This window comes from Caretta caretta, chromosome 13, assembly GCF_965140235.1.
Source record: "Caretta caretta isolate rCarCar2 chromosome 13, rCarCar1.hap1, whole genome shotgun sequence".
Lineage (NCBI taxonomy): Eukaryota > Metazoa > Chordata > Testudines > Cheloniidae > Caretta > Caretta caretta.
Window position 1 is genome coordinate 20,792,419 of NC_134218.1, and position 17,955 is coordinate 20,810,373.

Here is a 17,955-nt window from a genome sequence, read left to right on the forward strand (position 1 = left end):
GGGAGTCCGGGACGTGCCGCTCTCCTAGTCCTGTCAGCAAGGCAGGGGCATTCCTGGGCTCTGGGTAGACCGGCAGCCCCCTCTCCACCACCATTCTCCTCACAGCCCTGTCCCCTTCTGCTCCCATACAATCCCCTTCCCAGTCCCTGGGGCGTGACGCCACCCTGTCCCCCCCCACCTAACAGCCCCCTCCCCCATCTCCTGGGGCCGGACACCACCCTGTCATCCCCCCCTCCACCTAACAGCCCCCTTCCCAACCTCCTGGGGCCCAGCACCATCCTGTCCCCCTCCTAACAACTCCCTCCCCAAGCTCCTGGGGCCTGACACCACTCTGTTCTCCCCCCTCCACCTAACTGCGCCCTCCCCAGCCTTCTAGGGTGTGACATCACCCTGTTCCCCCTTCCCTGGTCCCCTGTATTCCAACCCCTCACCACTCCCTACATTTTACCACCACTTTACAGCCCCCTTACATCCCCTTCCCAAATGCCCCCATGTGCAACTCTAACACTTCACCTTCACCCTTGAAGGCCCTGCCAACCTTACACCCTGCTTCGTGAACTCCCCTCACATTCACACCATCCCCCTTACACCCTCAACCCAGTCCTATACCACCTTACCATACACCCCCACTCTCTTACACCAATAAGAACTTTATGAACACATAGGAAGAGAGGGAAATGGTAAGTCAAATTTTGGGCCATGTTACCTTGACTGTCTCTTAAAAATCAAGGTATGAGAGAAACCAGCATATGAAAATACCATTCTAAATATGATTTTTATAAAAATCATATTTAGAATGGTATTTTCATATGCTGGTTTCTCTCATACCTTGATTTTTAAGAGACTATAGGATTTTTTTTTAAATCCTCCTCTTGTCCTCCCCTCCAGATTTGCCATTTCTGCCCATCTTCTCTGGGTCTCTCCTGTGGATTATAAATCCTTCTAGGTAACGCCTGGCTGTACTTCTGGGTGTTATACAATGTTTATCCTACTATTGGCTATTAACAAATAATAAATTATTGCAAAAGGGACCAATGGGAATTACTGTTAACAAAAGTGCACCATGAAATTAACAAAGACTGGTCACTTTATTTTATTTTAAAATTTATTTTTTTCCAGAAAACTAAAGAAGGTTGTATTTTAAGGGTACCAAAAATATTCTACTGGATATTCTACTGAAACAAGCAGGGCACATGTTTTATGACAGGAACGAGGCCCTGATCCTGTACTCTGATTCATGCACTTGGACCCCTATGCCTGTGAGGAGCCCTGTTGATTTCAATAAGACACCACTCCAGTATAAGGGTCTGCCACAAGGATGTAATTACAGGATTCAGGCCAATATCTAAATCCAGAACAACATTACAATCAACACAGACCATGATGACAATGTTCTCTCCAACATTTAAGACTAAGCTGTGAAGGCTGGTGATGTTTCCAGGGCAAGTTTTCATAATCAGGCAATCTTTATGCAAAATAACTTCCAGGAAAATCTATTTTGCACCTGAATACTGACTGCAACTACAACCAGCTTTTTAACACTGTGCTTAGATACTATGGTGCCTAGATACAATACCTTTGATAAACATGGAAATAATCTGTTACTCATGTATGATAGGAGCAAACAGATATTTTAATTTTTTTTCTGGAAGCTTCACAGTCAGGCATTTAAAATCCATATCTGTTTTTGATTAATGCAATAGAATTTTAAGGAATATTTCCAGCCTTCATGTCAGATATTTAAAAACAACAAAAGTGTTTCAATGTTGTTAATATCTGGGACAGGCAGCAATCCCGATCCTTCTATGAATCTCATGCAAGTGTATGGCTCTGCTTGCATGGAGCTCATTGCAGGATTGGGGTTTTAGGTAGCTTTTGTTTTTAATATTTTAAGCTGCAACAAATATTACCATAAATAAGTGGAATCCATAAAAGAACATTAATAGGTAATGTAGGTCCAAAAGGTAAGTTTTGTAACTTTTACATGAATACAAATGTTTGTTACATTTGATGAAAAAATGAAAATAGTTTTCTGTTTCCAAAAACAGCAGTGGCAGTTTTAAATGTAAACTGGGACATTACATCACTGTGTTCCTGAATGAGACCCTGAAAGCAAAACTGCTTGGTCTGTTTTCTGTATCTAAGCAGAGGCAAGTGCACAGACCAAATAGCCATCACAGATGGTAAAAAGAAAGACTTAAATATTTCAATTTTAATCAACTCAAGGTATTCATAACACAAGTAAGGGAATTTGTTTATGCTTTTTAACCTGACAAGGTCCCTTTACACAAGAACCTTAGCTTTTTGTAACCAAACTGATAAAATCTTTGGCTCAGGCTCAGTCATAAATATAGTGGGAAATGAGACTTGCCTGTAATGTGTTTTCCAACATTTAGAGTAAATTTGCATAAATCCAGTAATGACAGACTTCCTGAGCACATTTTGTAGATTATCTTTCCTCTATTTGAAATGTAAGTTTTCTCTCTACTGTCACAAAAAGAAACTGCATGGTAGGAAATACAACCCTAAAAATTTAACACTGTGCTGTGAATTCATTTTGCCCTTCAAATGTCCCCTTTCAAGATGTTTATATTTTACTCTCACTAGAACAATGCAAGAGAAATCTTATGTACATGACACTCACTGAGAGTGACAGGATAAAATGGGCATAGAGAGAATTAGTAACTGAAATTTTCTCTGCTGAAATCCACTACCATCAAGTAGCATAAAAAGTCACATCTCAATGTAGTGATTTGATCAGACTTTTGAATTATGACATTTTTAGGTATACATCAGCCCTTGTAAAATATAAGATTACAGCTTTCAAGGAAACTGCACAAAAGTCAGCTTGGCTCAGCCTCTGCTGTTTCAGTCCCATTACTTAATAATAATGCCCTGTTCATTAAATCTTAAAATCAAACCATAACTGGGTAAAAAAAAAAAATCTTGAAAAGTTAATTAACTTGTAATTGTGAATCTGTGACAAAAACATCCAGGAGGAGGAACTATGATTCCGGATAGATTTTAGTTCTAAAACCACATTTTTCTTTTGTCATATATAAAGCACAGACTTTGTTATCTTCAGGAGGCCATGCATAAAGCCAACAAAGACTAACTTCTAGTCAAATCCATCATAGTTCCTACTGGACTGGCCAGGGAAAGACAACTTCCATCCAAGACTTGCTTAGCACAATTTCTAGGGTCTGATTTTTAAAAGAGCACAGGCCTGGATTTTGAAGTAGTCAGAACCCATTACTGAGTATTTTCAAAAAACCTCACACCTAACATGCATCCAGCATGCTGAGCTCTTTTGAAAATCTGACCACTTGCTTTGGTGCCTAAATGGGAGCTGAGCTCTTCTTAAAATCTGGCCTCAGTTGTGGATACTGAGCTTTTTGAAAATCTACCCTTTACTTTCTCCCTGCCAAGATCACCTTATTGGTCTATTACTTCCTGCTTGTCCAGGGGGTGGTGAATCCCAGCAGTGACCAGTTCAGCAAGTGATTTGGTCCACCTTGATTATCATACACATTGTAAGGAGAGTGATCACTTTAGATAAGCTATTACCAGCAGGAGAGTGGGATGGGAGGAGGTATTGTTTCATGGTCTCTGTGTATATAATGTCTTCTGCAGTTTCCACAGTATGCATCCGATGAAGTGAGCTGTAGCTCACGAAAGCTTATGCTCAAATAAACTGGTTAGTCTCTAAGGTGCCACAAGTACTCCTTTTCTTTTTGCGAATACAGACTAACACGGCTGTTACTCTGAAACATGGTTTTATGTCACAAGTTGAGTCAGAGAGCTGGTTGCTAAGAGTTCTAGCTGGGTTTTCTAAAGTGAATTGATGGGAGATTATTATTATACAAGCATTTCTAAAGTCACCACTATCATAGTATTTGAGTGCTTCATTTTGTACTTAAAAACTGCATAATTAAAGGGAAAGTCAGTCTGTAAAGACTGAAAACGAAACTAGGAAGTGGAAGTTAAAGTCTAGCCATTGGCTTTCAGTTCCCACAGTACCGCAGAGCCAGAAACTGAAAACTAATGTGTACAAAGTACTAAATGAGGCAGTGCTGTGGCTTGCAATTCTCTGTGATATGCAGGCAGCAGAGAAACTATGTGACCCTCCATGTCAGAATCTGGGACTTTCCCAGTCATTTTGTAAGGTCTAGAAATTACATCAGAATCAAGCTATATCGAGGGCACTGAGCCAGGTTTTTGAAAATGGTGCAGTCATAAAGAGCTTCCTCTTCCTTGCACAAGCCCTTCTGAGGGAGGAGGGAAGCAGCTGGCTTCTGAGGGCGGAAACTTGTCACTACAATGATGCAAGCTCAGCTCTTGACGTTACCCAGAATGGTGAAGGAAAGGCAAGCATCAAGACTATACAAGGAACTTCCCAGCTGGGTCAATGGGAAAAACCAAGCGTCACGGGAGAATCTGCCAGAGAGAATGAAACTTAATTTCTTATTACCAGGAACATTCCCCCCGCTTTCAAAGACCTTCTCACACCACAGAGACCTGGCCTTCTTCATCCTCCTCCATCTCACATGGACCTAGAATTCCTTTGTTACCTCCTACATGCTGCAAAGACCTGGGATTCTTCCCCTCCCCTGTCCCACAGAGAACCTGAGGTGTCTCCACCATCTCACTGTTGGGCATTAGCTAATGAACTAACTACTTATGGTCCACAGGAAATGAACAAATAGTGACGGGAAGGATAATTGAACTATTGAATTATTTTTATGTACAGCATCCAGGTTTCCTTTTGGCCTGACAGCTCAATACATTATTTAAATAAATATCACATTATTCAGGAAGAGGATAAATAAAAAACCCTGGAAAAACTAGATCACTCACCTGACCAGAGAAAAACAAACTTAACTGGGGAATTTCCCATCGGGAGTAAATCACCTTCCCTAGGAAAATCCAGTATTCCATACTGCCTTGAATGCTTGGTATACCCTCTCTCATGAGGCTCCTTGTATTTAAGTCCTTGCTAAACACCCATTTCTACTGCGATGCCTATGGGGAATCTAATGGACATATACTATCTACTCCTAGGTGCAGTCAAGCACAAACTGGACCTACATATATGTTGTACCCCTTTCTTCTAATCTCTGTCTGTTCTTTTGTCGTACTTTAGAGTGGCAGGTACTTGAGCAGGAATTGTGACTTATTTCTGTTTAGAAAGTTCCTATTGGAATTCCCCGCTGGTAGTGCCCACTTCTTGGGCACTACCAGCAATAAATAATGAAAAGCCAGGAAGCTTCAAGTAACTGCTATATATCTCCATTTAACATTTCACAGTAAACCCGGTATAAATTCTTAAAGGTCATATTTACCCAAACACTGAGGATAGCGAGGGTAGTGGGAGGAAGCTGCCAGGTCCCCTCAATCATCATATGCAGGGCAGTGACTACCCAGGTCTGATCACAGCTTCCAAATGAACTTTTGGAATGTGGAAGATGATCAAAACAAGCCTTAAGAATCAAACCCCAGAATGGAAAGGGTGAGACTAGGATCTTAACTATAATGGGGACAATATGCTAAACCAAAATATAGCATTTACCTTCCCACATAGATTGGCTCAGCAGAATTACCTGGCGGATGGGATGCCATCAGTAGAGAGCATGATGGAATACTATGTCATCCAAGACAGCTCTGAGTATTGTAGATCACAAATCCAGCACAAAATCAAGATTTGACATTAAAATGTGTGCAGTACCACTCCTCAGTTTGGTTATTTTGGGCCATTCAGATCTGCATGGAATTCTACATCTATAGTCCCTCAGGATATCTAAATCATTAAATGATATAGATATATATGTACACACACACAGTATGTGTCAGTCACCTTTAAGGAAAACTTGTTTTATTGAAACCAAACCACCAAATACATAACAAAAGATAACTGCCACCTGGTGACTACCTGGCAGTAGTGCACCAAGACAAATAGCTCCATAGCTCCCCCGTCAGAAATTCAGCCCCAAGTATAAGCAAACATTTCTGGAAAACTGAATTGTTTAAAATGTCCAAAGTGAGGAAAATTCCCACATTTCCTTGGGAAACTGTTCCACAGTCTGATACATCTCATTGACAGAAGATTTCCCTGAAATTCAGCCTCAATTTTCCCTTTCTTAATTCCATGTTATTAATCTTAGTTATAACCCAGTGTAACACATAGAACAGTTTATCTCCCTCATTGTTTTTTCCTTCAGATCTTGCAGACAGTTATTTTGTCACCATGTCCCATCTGTCTCCTGTTAACCCTCCAGCTCCCTGATCATTTTTGTAACGGTTCTTCAAACAACCTCCAGTTTGTCTATATCTGTGGTAGCAAGGTGACCAGAACTGAATCAATAGTCCAGGTCTGGTCTCCCATCAGTAAGGAGAGGGGCTGCCTTGTCCACTTTGCCTTGTGACAGAATGCCTCTGTGAATGCATACAGAAATTGTACTTGCCTTTTAAACTTGTATTTCTATCTAACTTGCTGTCCATTATCACCCTGGTACAGTACCACCTTTTGAATAAAAAAAACTAGAATACAAAATTAATATGGCACACATTAAATGGATTAAAAACTGGCTAAATGATAGGTCTCAAAATGTAATTGTAAATGGGGAAATCATCAAGTAGCTGTGTTTCTAGTGTGGTCCCACAGGGATCAGTTTGTGCCTGTATGCTATTTAACATTTTTATCACTGACCTAGAAGAAAACATAAAATCATCTCTGAAAAAGTTGGCAGATGACACAAAAATTGGGGGAGCGGCAAATAATGAAGAGGACAGGTTGCTGATACAGAACAATCTGGATCACGTGGCACAAACAAACAATATGTGTCTTAATATGGAGGAATATAAATGTATACATCTAGGAACAAAGATGTATCTGGGAAGCAGCAATTTTGAAAAAAGATTTGGGGGTTGTGATGGATAATCAACTGAACATGAGCTCCCAATAGTCGAAAGGATTAATGTGATCCTTGAATGCATAAATAGGGGAATCTCAAGTAGGCATAGAGAGGTTATTTTACCTCTACATTTGGCACTGGTACAACCACTGCTGGAATACTGGGTCCAGTTCTGGTGTCCACAATTTAAGAATGCTGTTGATAAACTGGAGAGGGTTCAGAAAAAAGCCTTGAGAACGATTAAAGGATTAGAAAATGTGCCAACAGTGACAGATTCAAGGAGCTCAGTCTAGTTAGTTTAACAGAGATGGTCAAGGGGTGACTTGATCACAGCCTGTAAATACCTACATGAGGAACAAATATTTAATAATGGGTTCTTCAGTCTAGCAGAAAAAGGTATAACAAGATGTAATAGCTAGAAGTTGAAGCTAGACAAAATAAGACAGTGAGAGTAATTAACCAATGGGACAACTTACTGAGCATGGTGGTGGATTCTCCATCGCTGACAATTTTTAAATCAAGATTGGAAGTTTTTTCTAAAAGGTATTGCTCTAGGAATTATTTTGGGGAAATTCTATGGTCTGTGTTATACAGGAGGTCAAAGATGATCACAGTGGGCCCTTCTGGCCTTGGACTCTACGAAGCCGTTGGTCTACCAAGGCTGCTAACTTGTAGGTCATCATTTGTTTGACCCTAATCATGTTACCAGGGAGGTCTTTTCCCACTGATTCTACCCCTCAGTTCCACCTTCTGATCCTGTGGAGCCTTGTCTGGGTCAAGGGCCAGGACATCACTATGATACCCCATGTCCCTCGTGTTGGCAGCACCTGGGCTAGGCAGGTGAGGTCAGAAGGCCGCCGCCATCCTCCTCCTCCTCTTCCTGCTGCAGAGTGTCAAAGTAATCCCAGGCCTGATCGGCAGTCGGGGTCAGCGGTCACACCACCGTGCCCAGCGGAGCCGCACCAGAGCCAAAGTTCACAAGGTCACGCCTCATTTTGTACACAGCCCTGACGAGGTCAGAGGTCACCGGTTTCCCGACCCCTTGAGAGGGCGCCGAGCACTGTACGCTGCTGCCCATGCGCCGGGGCTGCCTGGTCGGAGAGGTCCCTCTAGGCCCGAGCGCCGTCTCCGTGGTATTTCCGGAAATCCGGTCCCGGTGATGCTGCTCTAGGCGTCGGGCGCCTTTTCTATGGTAACTGGCCGAGATGTTGGTGCCGCTCTAGGCGAGCGTTGCGGCCTCCGTGGTCCGTGCTGTTCAGCCGAGCCCGGCCTGGCTGTGAGGTGGCCTGTGCTGTCTCGTCCCGAGTGAGCCAGAGCGTCGCGCGGGGCTGAGCCGAGGGACTTTTTCCGGGTGGGGTTGGGTCGGGAATCGGAGGCTGCGGCTCGTGAGTGCGATGGGAGACTGGAGGGGGAGGGTTCGTGAGCTGAGAGAGATGCTGGCGGGGGAGGGTTCGTGAGCTGAGGGAGAACCGGGCGGGGGCGGGAGGAGTTGATGAGGAAGATGCTTGGGGGGGGGGTTGGAAGAGGAGATGCTAGGGCGGGTTGGGGGGGAGGGCTCATGAGCTGAGGAAGATGCAGGGGGGAGGGGAGGAGAGGGTTGTGGGGGTTGGAGGGAGGGGAGGAGGGTTCGTGAGCTGAGGAAGATGCAGGGGGGAGGGGAGGAGATGGTTGTGGAGGTTTGAGGAGAGGTTCGTGAGCTGAGGGAGATCGGGGGGGGGGCGGGAGGAGTTGATGAGGAAGATGCTTGGGGGGGTTGGAGGACGGGAGGAGATGTTCTGGACTGGTTGGAGCGGGAGGGTTCATGAACTGAGGGAGATGCTGGGGGAGGGGGGCTGACTCCGTGTCATAGCGGAGACCCCTTGGGGCTGGGCTCAGATGGGTGCCTGTGTGGCTGGGCTGAGGGGGTGAGCTGGACGCTGCTGTTGGCATTACCCCTGCCCTTCTCTTCTAGGTGCTGAGGAAATCACCCAGTGTCTCCTTTTGTGGCAGATGTGCATCAGCTTTCCCCTGGTTGTGTGCGAGCTGCCGCCGTGGGAATGGCAGGACAGTTCCGTAGCTATGTCTGGGACCCTGTCCTCATTCTGACGCAGATTGTCCTCATGCAGGCAGTCTATTACAGCTCCTTGGGGCTCTGGCTAGCTCTGGTCGACAGCCTGGTGCAGAATAGCCCTTCTCTTGACCAGATTTTCAATTATGAGGTAAGAGTTTTTCCTTAGCTCGAGCATGGAGAAGGTCTCACAAATTCAGAGACTAAAACACTGCAGTCTTACTTGGAAATGCGGAGTCCTCAGACCATTTTGGATCTTGAGTCTCCTGCACCACTGAGCACAGAATTAGGGTGATTCCACAGTGGAAATCTGGGTTCAGTCTAACAAAAAATTCATGCATGAAAATATTTAGCTGCTGATTGTGGCTTCAGACCTAATCTTCTGGCAGTACCGTTGCTAGAAAGAGGACCACAGAAATCCATACAGCGTTTCTATTTGCTGTGCGCACGCTGACTATGCTTCCACAACTCAAACCTCACGTGCTCTGAGTGCTCCAGAAGAGTCAGTATTTCAGAGAGCAACTGAGATTCTACATTTAGTTATCACATGCAACAACCGTGGGAATTCTCATAAGAGAGATCCCTGCTCTGAAACCTAAAGAGAGCTTTGTTGCAGAGATGGGATCTAGTCTTATCATTGTTGTTCTCCAGACCCTCCTTAGACCTACAGGGCCAAACTCAGCCCTGGAGTAAGTTTACTGAAGTCAGTGCAGTTCCATCCAGGGTGAATTTCTCCCTTGTGTGTTTTGACATACAAGCTCTAAAATTCCCAGATGCCCAGGTAGAGTTAACCTTATAAATACAAATCCACAACTTAGCAACAACAAAAACATTTTATTTTCCTATCTTTGGCTTTTTTGTTGTTTTTTAAAATCTAGAAATATTAGTTTGTCAGCTTTGTAGGTAGCAAATAAAATGGAACTGGGCCACTGGGAAGAGCCTGAGTTGAGTAGAGCTAAAGCAGTTTTGAATTTATTTGGGTGTCTGTCTTATTTATAACCCTATATAGATCTTGGGATTCTCTACCCCACCTGGAAGACTTTCCATGATTGCTTTCATCCTCAATGCACTCACCTGGTAAGTCAGCTCTCCAGTGATCAGTTGTGAGATTTTGAGCTTCTGTTTATCCATACTGGGACTCGACATCTTCTATCTGGGATTAGCCATCATTGTCTTGAAATTAGAATTTAAAGCTGTGATGTTAGCATGTGCTAGCTAACACCTTGTAAAAGGCTACTGACTGTATACAAGACATACTGCCTTTAACACAGCAGGGAATCTAGGCTTTAACTCAACAAGTTTAGCACATGTTAAAGTCTACCCTGCTGCCTTGTCTATGCTAGACTTTTCAAATATATTAGTACACAGTAGCTAACATGCTAACAACACAGCTTGTTACCCTGCTCTTGATGAGGCTTATACTGTATTGATGATAGGAATGTGGACTGGGTTCAGAACTAGCCGAAGCCTCTTACTCCGCCTGAAACGTGATATCTGAGTCTGGTGAACCTTGCAAACTCTGTGGGAAATTGTGTTTCTTGCAGTGTGAAGGGAAATGATGTAAGTGCCTCTGTTGCATATCCACAGTGTGAGCCTGGTGCTTTGTAAGTTAAATTTGTCCCAGTGAGGGAGTCTGTTTTTATTATTTTTTTGTTCATAGCACTCACAGTGTGCTAGGTATCCTACACTTACAAAGCATACAGAGCCACAAGTTCCCTGCTTGAAGAGCTTTCAGGCTAATGGTAGACATGATGCAACAAGTGACAGCTACAAACAATAGGTTGTGAAATAGGAGGATGGGCTATAAATGAAAACTGTAAAAACCAGATCACACATTCATGCGCATATTGTATCCCCAATTCCCTCCATTTCAATTTACTAAAATGCTCTTCTAGGGGAAAGTGCCCCCTTAGGACAGTCATCTTCTCCTGAGCCTTCCTTGCCATCCAGTCACTCTCTATTCTTTCTTCATACGTCAGTCCCAGGCACGTCATCCTGTGAAGAGTTTTACATCTCTCTGGAACAATTGCCCTCTTTCCTTAGCACAAGTTTCCTATCACTCTGCATTGGTCCTGCTCTCAAAAGCTGTTCCTATTCCCTGCCCCTTTGCCAAGCTGTCCAAGCAGACAGCTGGTATTGTGTCTGATTATGTCTTGTGTGCTAGAACTAGCCCACAGTAGCAAGGATCTTGCCCCGTAAGGTGCCAGCCAGGAGGTCATTTGGGCCTGGTGATTTGAGTGTCTCCTTGATCATTCTTTTGTTTTAGGTAGAGGTGTGTGCATTAAGGTCACTTGAACTATGTTGTTGCAGAACAAATGTATCTTGTTCTTGTTGGCTGAGATCTGAGAATTCCTTCCATTTATCCATAATGACTCCTGAATGGGACAGTTGGCAATTAGGAGGTCTAAGCACAGGACTGGGAATGAGGAACTCCTGAGTTCTAGTCCTGACTCTGATGCTGATTCTTCTGAACCCTCAACAAGTCATTTAACCTCACTGCCTCAGTTTCCCCATCTTTTAGCTGGGGATAAAATCTGCACCTGAGGTATTTTGTGAAAATTAATTAATATTTGTAAATAATTGTTTATCTATAAGGTGCTAAAAGGTGCAAAGTATTTAGTCTCAGCCAGTGGCCAAAGAGTGTAGATACAATGCAGAGAGCCAGCCAGGAATTTTTAAACTAAAAGCTCTGCCATCACATAATTTAAAATGCTACAAGCTGCTTAAGTTTTACTGCAGTAACATTGAGCAAGGTCAGAATAGTCCTGACTTCAGAACAGTTAAGATTTATTTTTAATGGATAGATAATCAGTACGGATAATTCCTGGTGGCTGCTGCTAGATTCCTACCTCTGTGGCCACTCCAGTTTAAGGCAGTTTGTATATAGTTACACCTGTCTCTCCTTTCTTCTTGCAGTGCTTTGGGCTTGTTGTACTTTATCCGGCGAGGAAAGCAGTGTTTGGATTTCACAGTCACAGTTCATTTTTTCCATTTGCTGGGTTGCTGGATTTATAATGCACATTTTCCCACAGCTCTAACATGGTGGCTAGTGCATGTTGTGTGCACGGCGCTCATGGCTGTGATTGGGGAGTATCTCTGTATGAGAACAGAACTCAAAGAAATCCCATTGAATTCAGTCCCCAAGTCCAGCGTATAAACTTGTTCTGGGGATGCGTTGCATCAGGCCATCGTTTCCAGCACCTCGGCAGTGACACAAATCAATGCCAGAAAACTTCATTAAATAAGCACAGCAGGTCTGTTTGGACTTTTTTAGATCTTGGTGGCTGCATGAGTGTGACAATCTCTGCTGTTGCCAGAAGATAGTGAACAAAGCAGAAGTTTTATTTTAATAACACAAGACATTTAACATGACTATTCTATGTGAGCCCTTTCACTATTCATTCGAGTGATACGGCCCAGCAAAAAGTCAGGCAACAAAACCTAGAGCATGAGAAGCAACTGGAATTTAACACATGTGCAAGGTCTTTGGAGTGCATGTTGGAGCTGGGATGATCACACCTTCTGGGAGAAACGCACAGGGGTTGACCAGGAGCTGCTTCTTACATCTTCTAATGCATTTTTCCTTTGGTTGGTTTTTGTTTTAAAATCAAGGAGCTAAACTGATGTAGTATTAAAAATAATTGTGTTTGTCTCAGTCACCAGTTGTGAACCTATAAGACCTGTACGCTCATATGGGCTTGGTTATTGTTCCTGTGTTTAGTTCCCAGAGTAGATGTAAGGCAACATATGTTGCTGACTTGAAGACACTTTTTTAACAAAATAGGAAAAATGGTATTAAGTTGCCTTCAGTGTGTTACAAGCCTTCTGGTGAGCTGAGCACTTTGAGCTACGCAATGAATGTCCACATCACAGCAATGGAGTAAGGTCTGGCCAGAAAGGAACACCAATGGTCACTTTCTAGGGTTTGTAAAACTTCCCACAATGAATGTTAAACACCACAATCCAGGAGCCAGTGAAAATGAATCAGTTTATTCTCATCTTGCATGGAGGGTTGGCCATAACATTCACCAAACGTTGAATCTTATGTTGAGTTGGTTGAGGGGAGCTTTCTGCTGCATGATACAAGCACCATTTCATCATTCCCACTCTGTAGTAACCTGCGTCTTCCTACCAATCGTCAGGTTCCAGTACTTACTCCTGCCTGAAGGCTGCCACCAAAGACTGGTTTCCAAAATTGGTAGGTGGACTTGCTGCAGGACGCCATACTTGGGACTGTTATTTGTCTCTTATTTTATTAACGAGATGGTGCCTTTGACTGATAGGCAATTTAAATAGAACCTCCCTTCTCATAAGGCACCGACCCCAGTATTCCCAATGAAAGGAGTAGGCCAAATGGTTTCCTAGAGTCCTGCATTCCAAGTGGTCAGACTTACCTCTAGTTGTGTAGTTTCCTCTAAGGGATGTTAAGTCTGTGCTGTCTGTGTGTCATTCTAATTTAGTGACAAACTATGATTTTAACGTTGAAATTCTTTTTTTCCTGTGTGGCTTGCTGCTGCCAATCTCTTTCCTTTGTACATTAATATTGGTGAACATTATTAGTTTGAATAAATTATATTTGCTAAATTAATGTGCAGTTTGTAAAGAATTGGAATTGCTGGGATGATTTGACGCAGAATTTGATAAAACTCTCTAAAATGGGTCTCTTGATTTTGTTGTTTTGTTAATTTCAAAGCCAAATTTCAACTGTTCATCTCATATATTCATATATAGTGTTTTCATCCAGGGTAAAATATTTGTTTGAAACTCTCCTGAGATATTACGGAGCGGAGAGAATCTCTCTGTACTATCAGTGAACAGAATGCTGCTGTTTTCATGAGCAGAGCATCATGGCATTCTTTGGGCTGCTGTCTCTTGATTTTCATCTGTCCTGTGTGAGTAGGGACAATGTGAGACTTGAGCTTATCCTATTTGACCTTGATTGAGTGCTGTCTGGAGAACACAAACTGTTTCTGTTTAAGCACAATTCTGCTAATTTGTATTTTTCTCCTTAATACTTTGGGGGCATAGGGAGGGGAAGCATTTGTACGATGACTGGGTCCCAGTTTCCTCAGAGTTCAGCTGCTCCCTGCTGCTCCAGTAAAGTCAGAATCTTCTATTTGCATTACAAGCCTTTCCAAATAACTCCATTCTGATTTAGGAAACCAAGAATCTGTTTCCATTAAATGATCCTAGGAAAGAAAGGAGGAAGGGAATATGCAAAACAATTGTGGTACAGCAGTCTTTCCCGAGGAAATAGTTTAGGCAGTTTTTTCCTAAATAGAGCAAAGAGCTCTTTAGAAGGCCTTTTCCTGCTGTTTAGAGTGCAACACTGCGGTAGCCAACCAGCCTTAATCCCCCTTATCCTGTTTTACCTAGGCCAAAATGCTACTCCTTCCGGGTCTGTTTAGGGATATCTGTTCCTTTAGGCATGTTCAATCCTGGGTGTGAATTACCATTTCTTCCAGGAGGTGGCACTGTTACCTTCCTTTCTAGGAGAGGAAAGTGCCCAGACGCAGATTGGAACAGACAATGCTGTAGCCTTGGGTTGTCAAACTTTTTAGTATAGATAACATATGAAGAGAGACTATCTCCCAGCCACCTCCCTTCTCATTCACAGTAGGATGAATTTCCCCTCTGAATATGATGACATCATAATACTATACTTGCTTATAGGGAAAACTAATATCAGTACAATATGTAATAGCTAAAAATATCTCCTATTGCAGTTTAGCAGCTGAAAATAAGAAATGCTAGCACTATGTGACCATTCGCTCCGAAGACCACCAGCAACTGCTGAACGGACCACAGTTTGGGAATCTTTGCTGTAGCCTTATTAAACACCATCACTGCAGGCTCAGCTGACCTGGCATATGTTCAGAACAATTCTAATCCCATTCGTAGTGGTTTCAGGGCTGAAGCACGTAACCAGAATGATCTGTTACAATTTTCTCCAGTGTACATTATCCCATACAGTTTGTGAAGAGCCTGCTGCGTATATGTGACCCCAACTTCAGTAGTAATCTCATTAAACCATAGTTATTAGTTCAGATCTAGGATGAATAAACGATCTTTCCACTCTTAGAATATTGGTAATTTGGGATAGTCCACATCCAAGTGAGCCTCTAGATGGAAGGCTGTTTGTGATATTCAACCTTAATGTCTCCTTTCTGTCAGTACTAGTATGAGGGAAGGCTGAGTCCCATATGCACAAAGAACTGCAGGGTCTTGTAGGTTTGATTAGTGGGTCGGTAACATGCTGCCAGGAGAGTGACTTCACAATGGCTCTCAATCACATTTTTAACAGTCGATCTTCTTGAGGAAAATATCAGAGTCTCCTTGACTAGAATAGATATAAGGGAGAAGCAATGGAGGGCTGCAGTAGTCCCACTCATTAAAGAGGAAAGAGCTGCTGGCTACAGATACATATTTGTGAGACCTCCTGATCTAAGTGTTACTGTTATGTTTCCCATTCTCGTTCTTATCTGGAAACAGTACCACTTATCTCTTTATGGTCTAGACCAGCAATTCTCAAATTGTGGGTTGGGACTCCAAAGTGGTCCGGGAACCCATTTTAATAGGATTACTAGGGCCAGCATTAGACTTGCTGGGGCCCGGGATTAAAGCTGAAGCCCGGGCCCCAGAAGCCAAAACTTGAGGGCTTCAGCTCAGGGCAGTGGGGCTTCGGCTTTGCCTTCCTCTTACCCCGCCCCCCAAGAGGGGGGTGTCATGGGGTAATTTTTGTTGTCAGAAGGGGGTTGCAGTGCAATGAAGTTTGAGAACTGCTGGACTAGACCATGCTGCATTGGTATGAAATGCTGTAAAGTGGGATTTGAAATATGTTTGTTGACAGGTCTGGATTCTTTGCCTCTGAGCACTTGAATTTATACTATATGTCAGTGCCTTTTATAGGAAAATTCAGTGCCTATCTGTCCTTGGTTGAGGGGAGCAGAGTCTTTTTAAATCAAAAATTGAGTTGGAAACGCTGAGACCCTCCACTCCCATGTCCTAAAGCCTAATTTTCACTTACACATAGTTGATGAATTCTCAGCAGTTCTTTGGCTTTGGAACTTTTACAACTCCACACCAGAGCAATGGCAGATGGTCTATTTCTTAATGAACCTTTTCTTTTGTACATTGGAGCTGAGGGGTTTTGCTCCCAGGGAGATTTTCTCCAACACCTGCTCCCTTTCTGGGGGTTGCAGTAGTGTCAGCAAACTGGATATTTTAATCCAGGCTCTGTAAGGTTTGGCAGGAAGGAGGCTTTGCAGAGAGTACTTATTGTTAAGACATCATTCTGTCTTCTAGAACTGTTTAAAAGCTTGAAAGTTTAACACTTGGAAAGATACCGATCTGTTAAAGCAGCTAAGAAGAGGAAGCCTGTTAAAGCATTAGATAATTATCTACTCTAAACCATACTATTGCTTTCTTTAAAGCAGAATTAAATAGGTGTGGCCACAAAGCAGTCTCTGCCTTGGCCATTGGCAGTGTCCAGCTACTCCAGCTTTCCCCCACAGGAGAATGTGTAGGGAATAGGCAGGGACACTGATAGTGGGGAGGGGAGAGAATGGAATGAAACTACAGCCTGTACTGTATTTTGTATCAGAGCAGAAAGTAGAACCAAGCTGAATATAGAGTTGAGATTAGTTCATCTAAATCCTACAATGATCCTTGTTAACCGCTTCACCTGCCAGCTACCATTGTGCCCAATGCCAGAGATGTTTGTCTCCCTGAAATCCATATGCCATCATTAAGAGTGTGTTATTAATGTCTTCCTCATCAGCAAAATCTCTGAATGCCCCACTTGGAAGCGGAGTTTAAATACCTGCTTCTCCTCCCCTGAGCTGTTTAAGATTTCTTGGGAGCTGCCACTTCATTAATTTTGTAGAGGACTCCCTCCCTGCTGAAAATGAGAGCAGGGTTGCTTAGCAGTGCTGTGGTGAGCAGGGTGGTAAATAGTAACTCTGGCAGCTGGCAGAGTGCAAGAAGTTACACAGGAAGGAACTTGACTTGTCAAGGGTGGCACTAATGGACCTCTTGTCTGCAGTATCAGCAGAAAGACCAAAAGATGTTCCTTGCTGAAGGAGAAGCTTGCGTACATGCCTGTAATATACTTGGCTAAATCCCAAGGGCCAGCAGTGCCTCGCTTACTGGCCCACTAAAGTCATTGTTCATACTCTAAAACATGTTCCCAGATTTGCAAATGTTGTTAGAATCTTTATACCTATTGTTTCTAATTCATACTTGCTGGTTTGAACCAATCTGTGGATGTGAAAGAGACTAACCATAAACACAGGCTTCTCATTTAGGATAACTAACAATTTCTTCCCTACTGTGGTAATGGGAATCCTCAGAGCTGTGCAGCTCATCCATACTGTACAATGCGAGCTGCTGCTTCCCTCTATTCAAAATGGAATGAGTGCCCTGCTCAATGGTCATGAGTGTCATAATAAAAGTATATACAATTAACGCTACAGAGAAAGTAGAGCAGGAGCTTCTGTTCTCCCTGTCTCGTAATACAAAAACAAGGGGACCTTCAATACCATTAAATGATGCAAAATGAAAAACTGATCAAAGGAAAGACCTTTTTACCCAGCGCATAATTAAACTGTGGAACTCATTGCCACAGGAAGTTGGTGAGACCAAGTAAATCGCAAGATTCAGAAACAGATTGGAGTAATATCAATGACAAGAGCATCCCTAGTTGTTATACTTAAAGCTAACAAACGTTTTGGAAAGGATATAAAACAATATGCTGAGGCCTTGAACCAATCTCCAACTATTAGGGATCAAGCTGAGACCTTCAATGGGCACAGATTATCCCACATCTGCCTACTGCAGATTTCTTGTACCTTCCTCTGAAGCATTTGGTACTGTCAAGGGATAGGTTACCGGACTAGATGGACCTTGGGTTTGATCCATTCTGGAAATTCCTGTTCTCTTTGAAATGCTATAATAGGTGTGGAAGAGCAGGCCTGCATTGATGCACATTATTGTCTT

The 17,955-nt window shown here is 43.0% G+C and overlaps 3 protein-coding genes across 8 annotated transcripts in view; 2 read left to right on the forward strand and 1 right to left on the reverse strand.

Annotated features, from left to right (window-relative positions):
- The window catches only part of SDC4 (syndecan 4), a 31,326-nt gene extending 23,595 nt beyond the window's left edge, over window positions 1–7,731 (reverse strand). The window contains exon 1 of the mRNA XM_048819571.2: window positions 7,388–7,731. Within this exon, the coding sequence (XP_048675528.1) occupies window positions 7,388–7,411 (24 nt within the window). The 5' untranslated portion in view covers window positions 7,412–7,731. The remainder of the gene's footprint in view (window positions 1–7,387) is intronic.
- An 82-nt stretch (window positions 7,732–7,813) lies between these two features.
- Window positions 7,814–17,955, forward strand: part of SYS1 (SYS1 golgi trafficking protein) — a 51,318-nt gene continuing 41,176 nt past the window's right edge. The window contains exons 1-4 of one of the 6 annotated variants that reach the window (XM_048819577.2): window positions 7,816–8,103; window positions 8,863–9,109; window positions 9,968–10,035; window positions 11,875–13,618. In XM_048819577.2, coding sequence (XP_048675534.1) covers window positions 8,948–9,109; window positions 9,968–10,035; window positions 11,875–12,115 — 471 coding nt within the window. In that variant the 5' untranslated portion in view covers window positions 7,816–8,103; window positions 8,863–8,947 and the 3' untranslated portion in view covers window positions 12,116–13,618. Of the gene's footprint in view, window positions 8,297–8,862; window positions 9,110–9,967; window positions 10,036–11,874; window positions 13,619–17,955 lie in introns of those variants that run through there. The other 5 variants (XM_048819574.2, XM_048819576.2, XM_048819575.2 and 2 more) reach the window with 5 other exon arrangements.
- The window catches only part of DBNDD2 (dysbindin domain containing 2), a 56,774-nt gene continuing 47,873 nt past the window's right edge, over window positions 9,055–17,955 (forward strand). Inside the window, exons 1-2 of the mRNA XM_048819573.2 lie at window positions 9,055–9,109; window positions 9,968–10,035. Of these exons, the coding sequence (XP_048675530.1) occupies window positions 10,023–10,035 (13 nt within the window). The 5' untranslated portion in view covers window positions 9,055–9,109; window positions 9,968–10,022. The remainder of the gene's footprint in view (window positions 9,110–9,967; window positions 10,036–17,955) is intronic.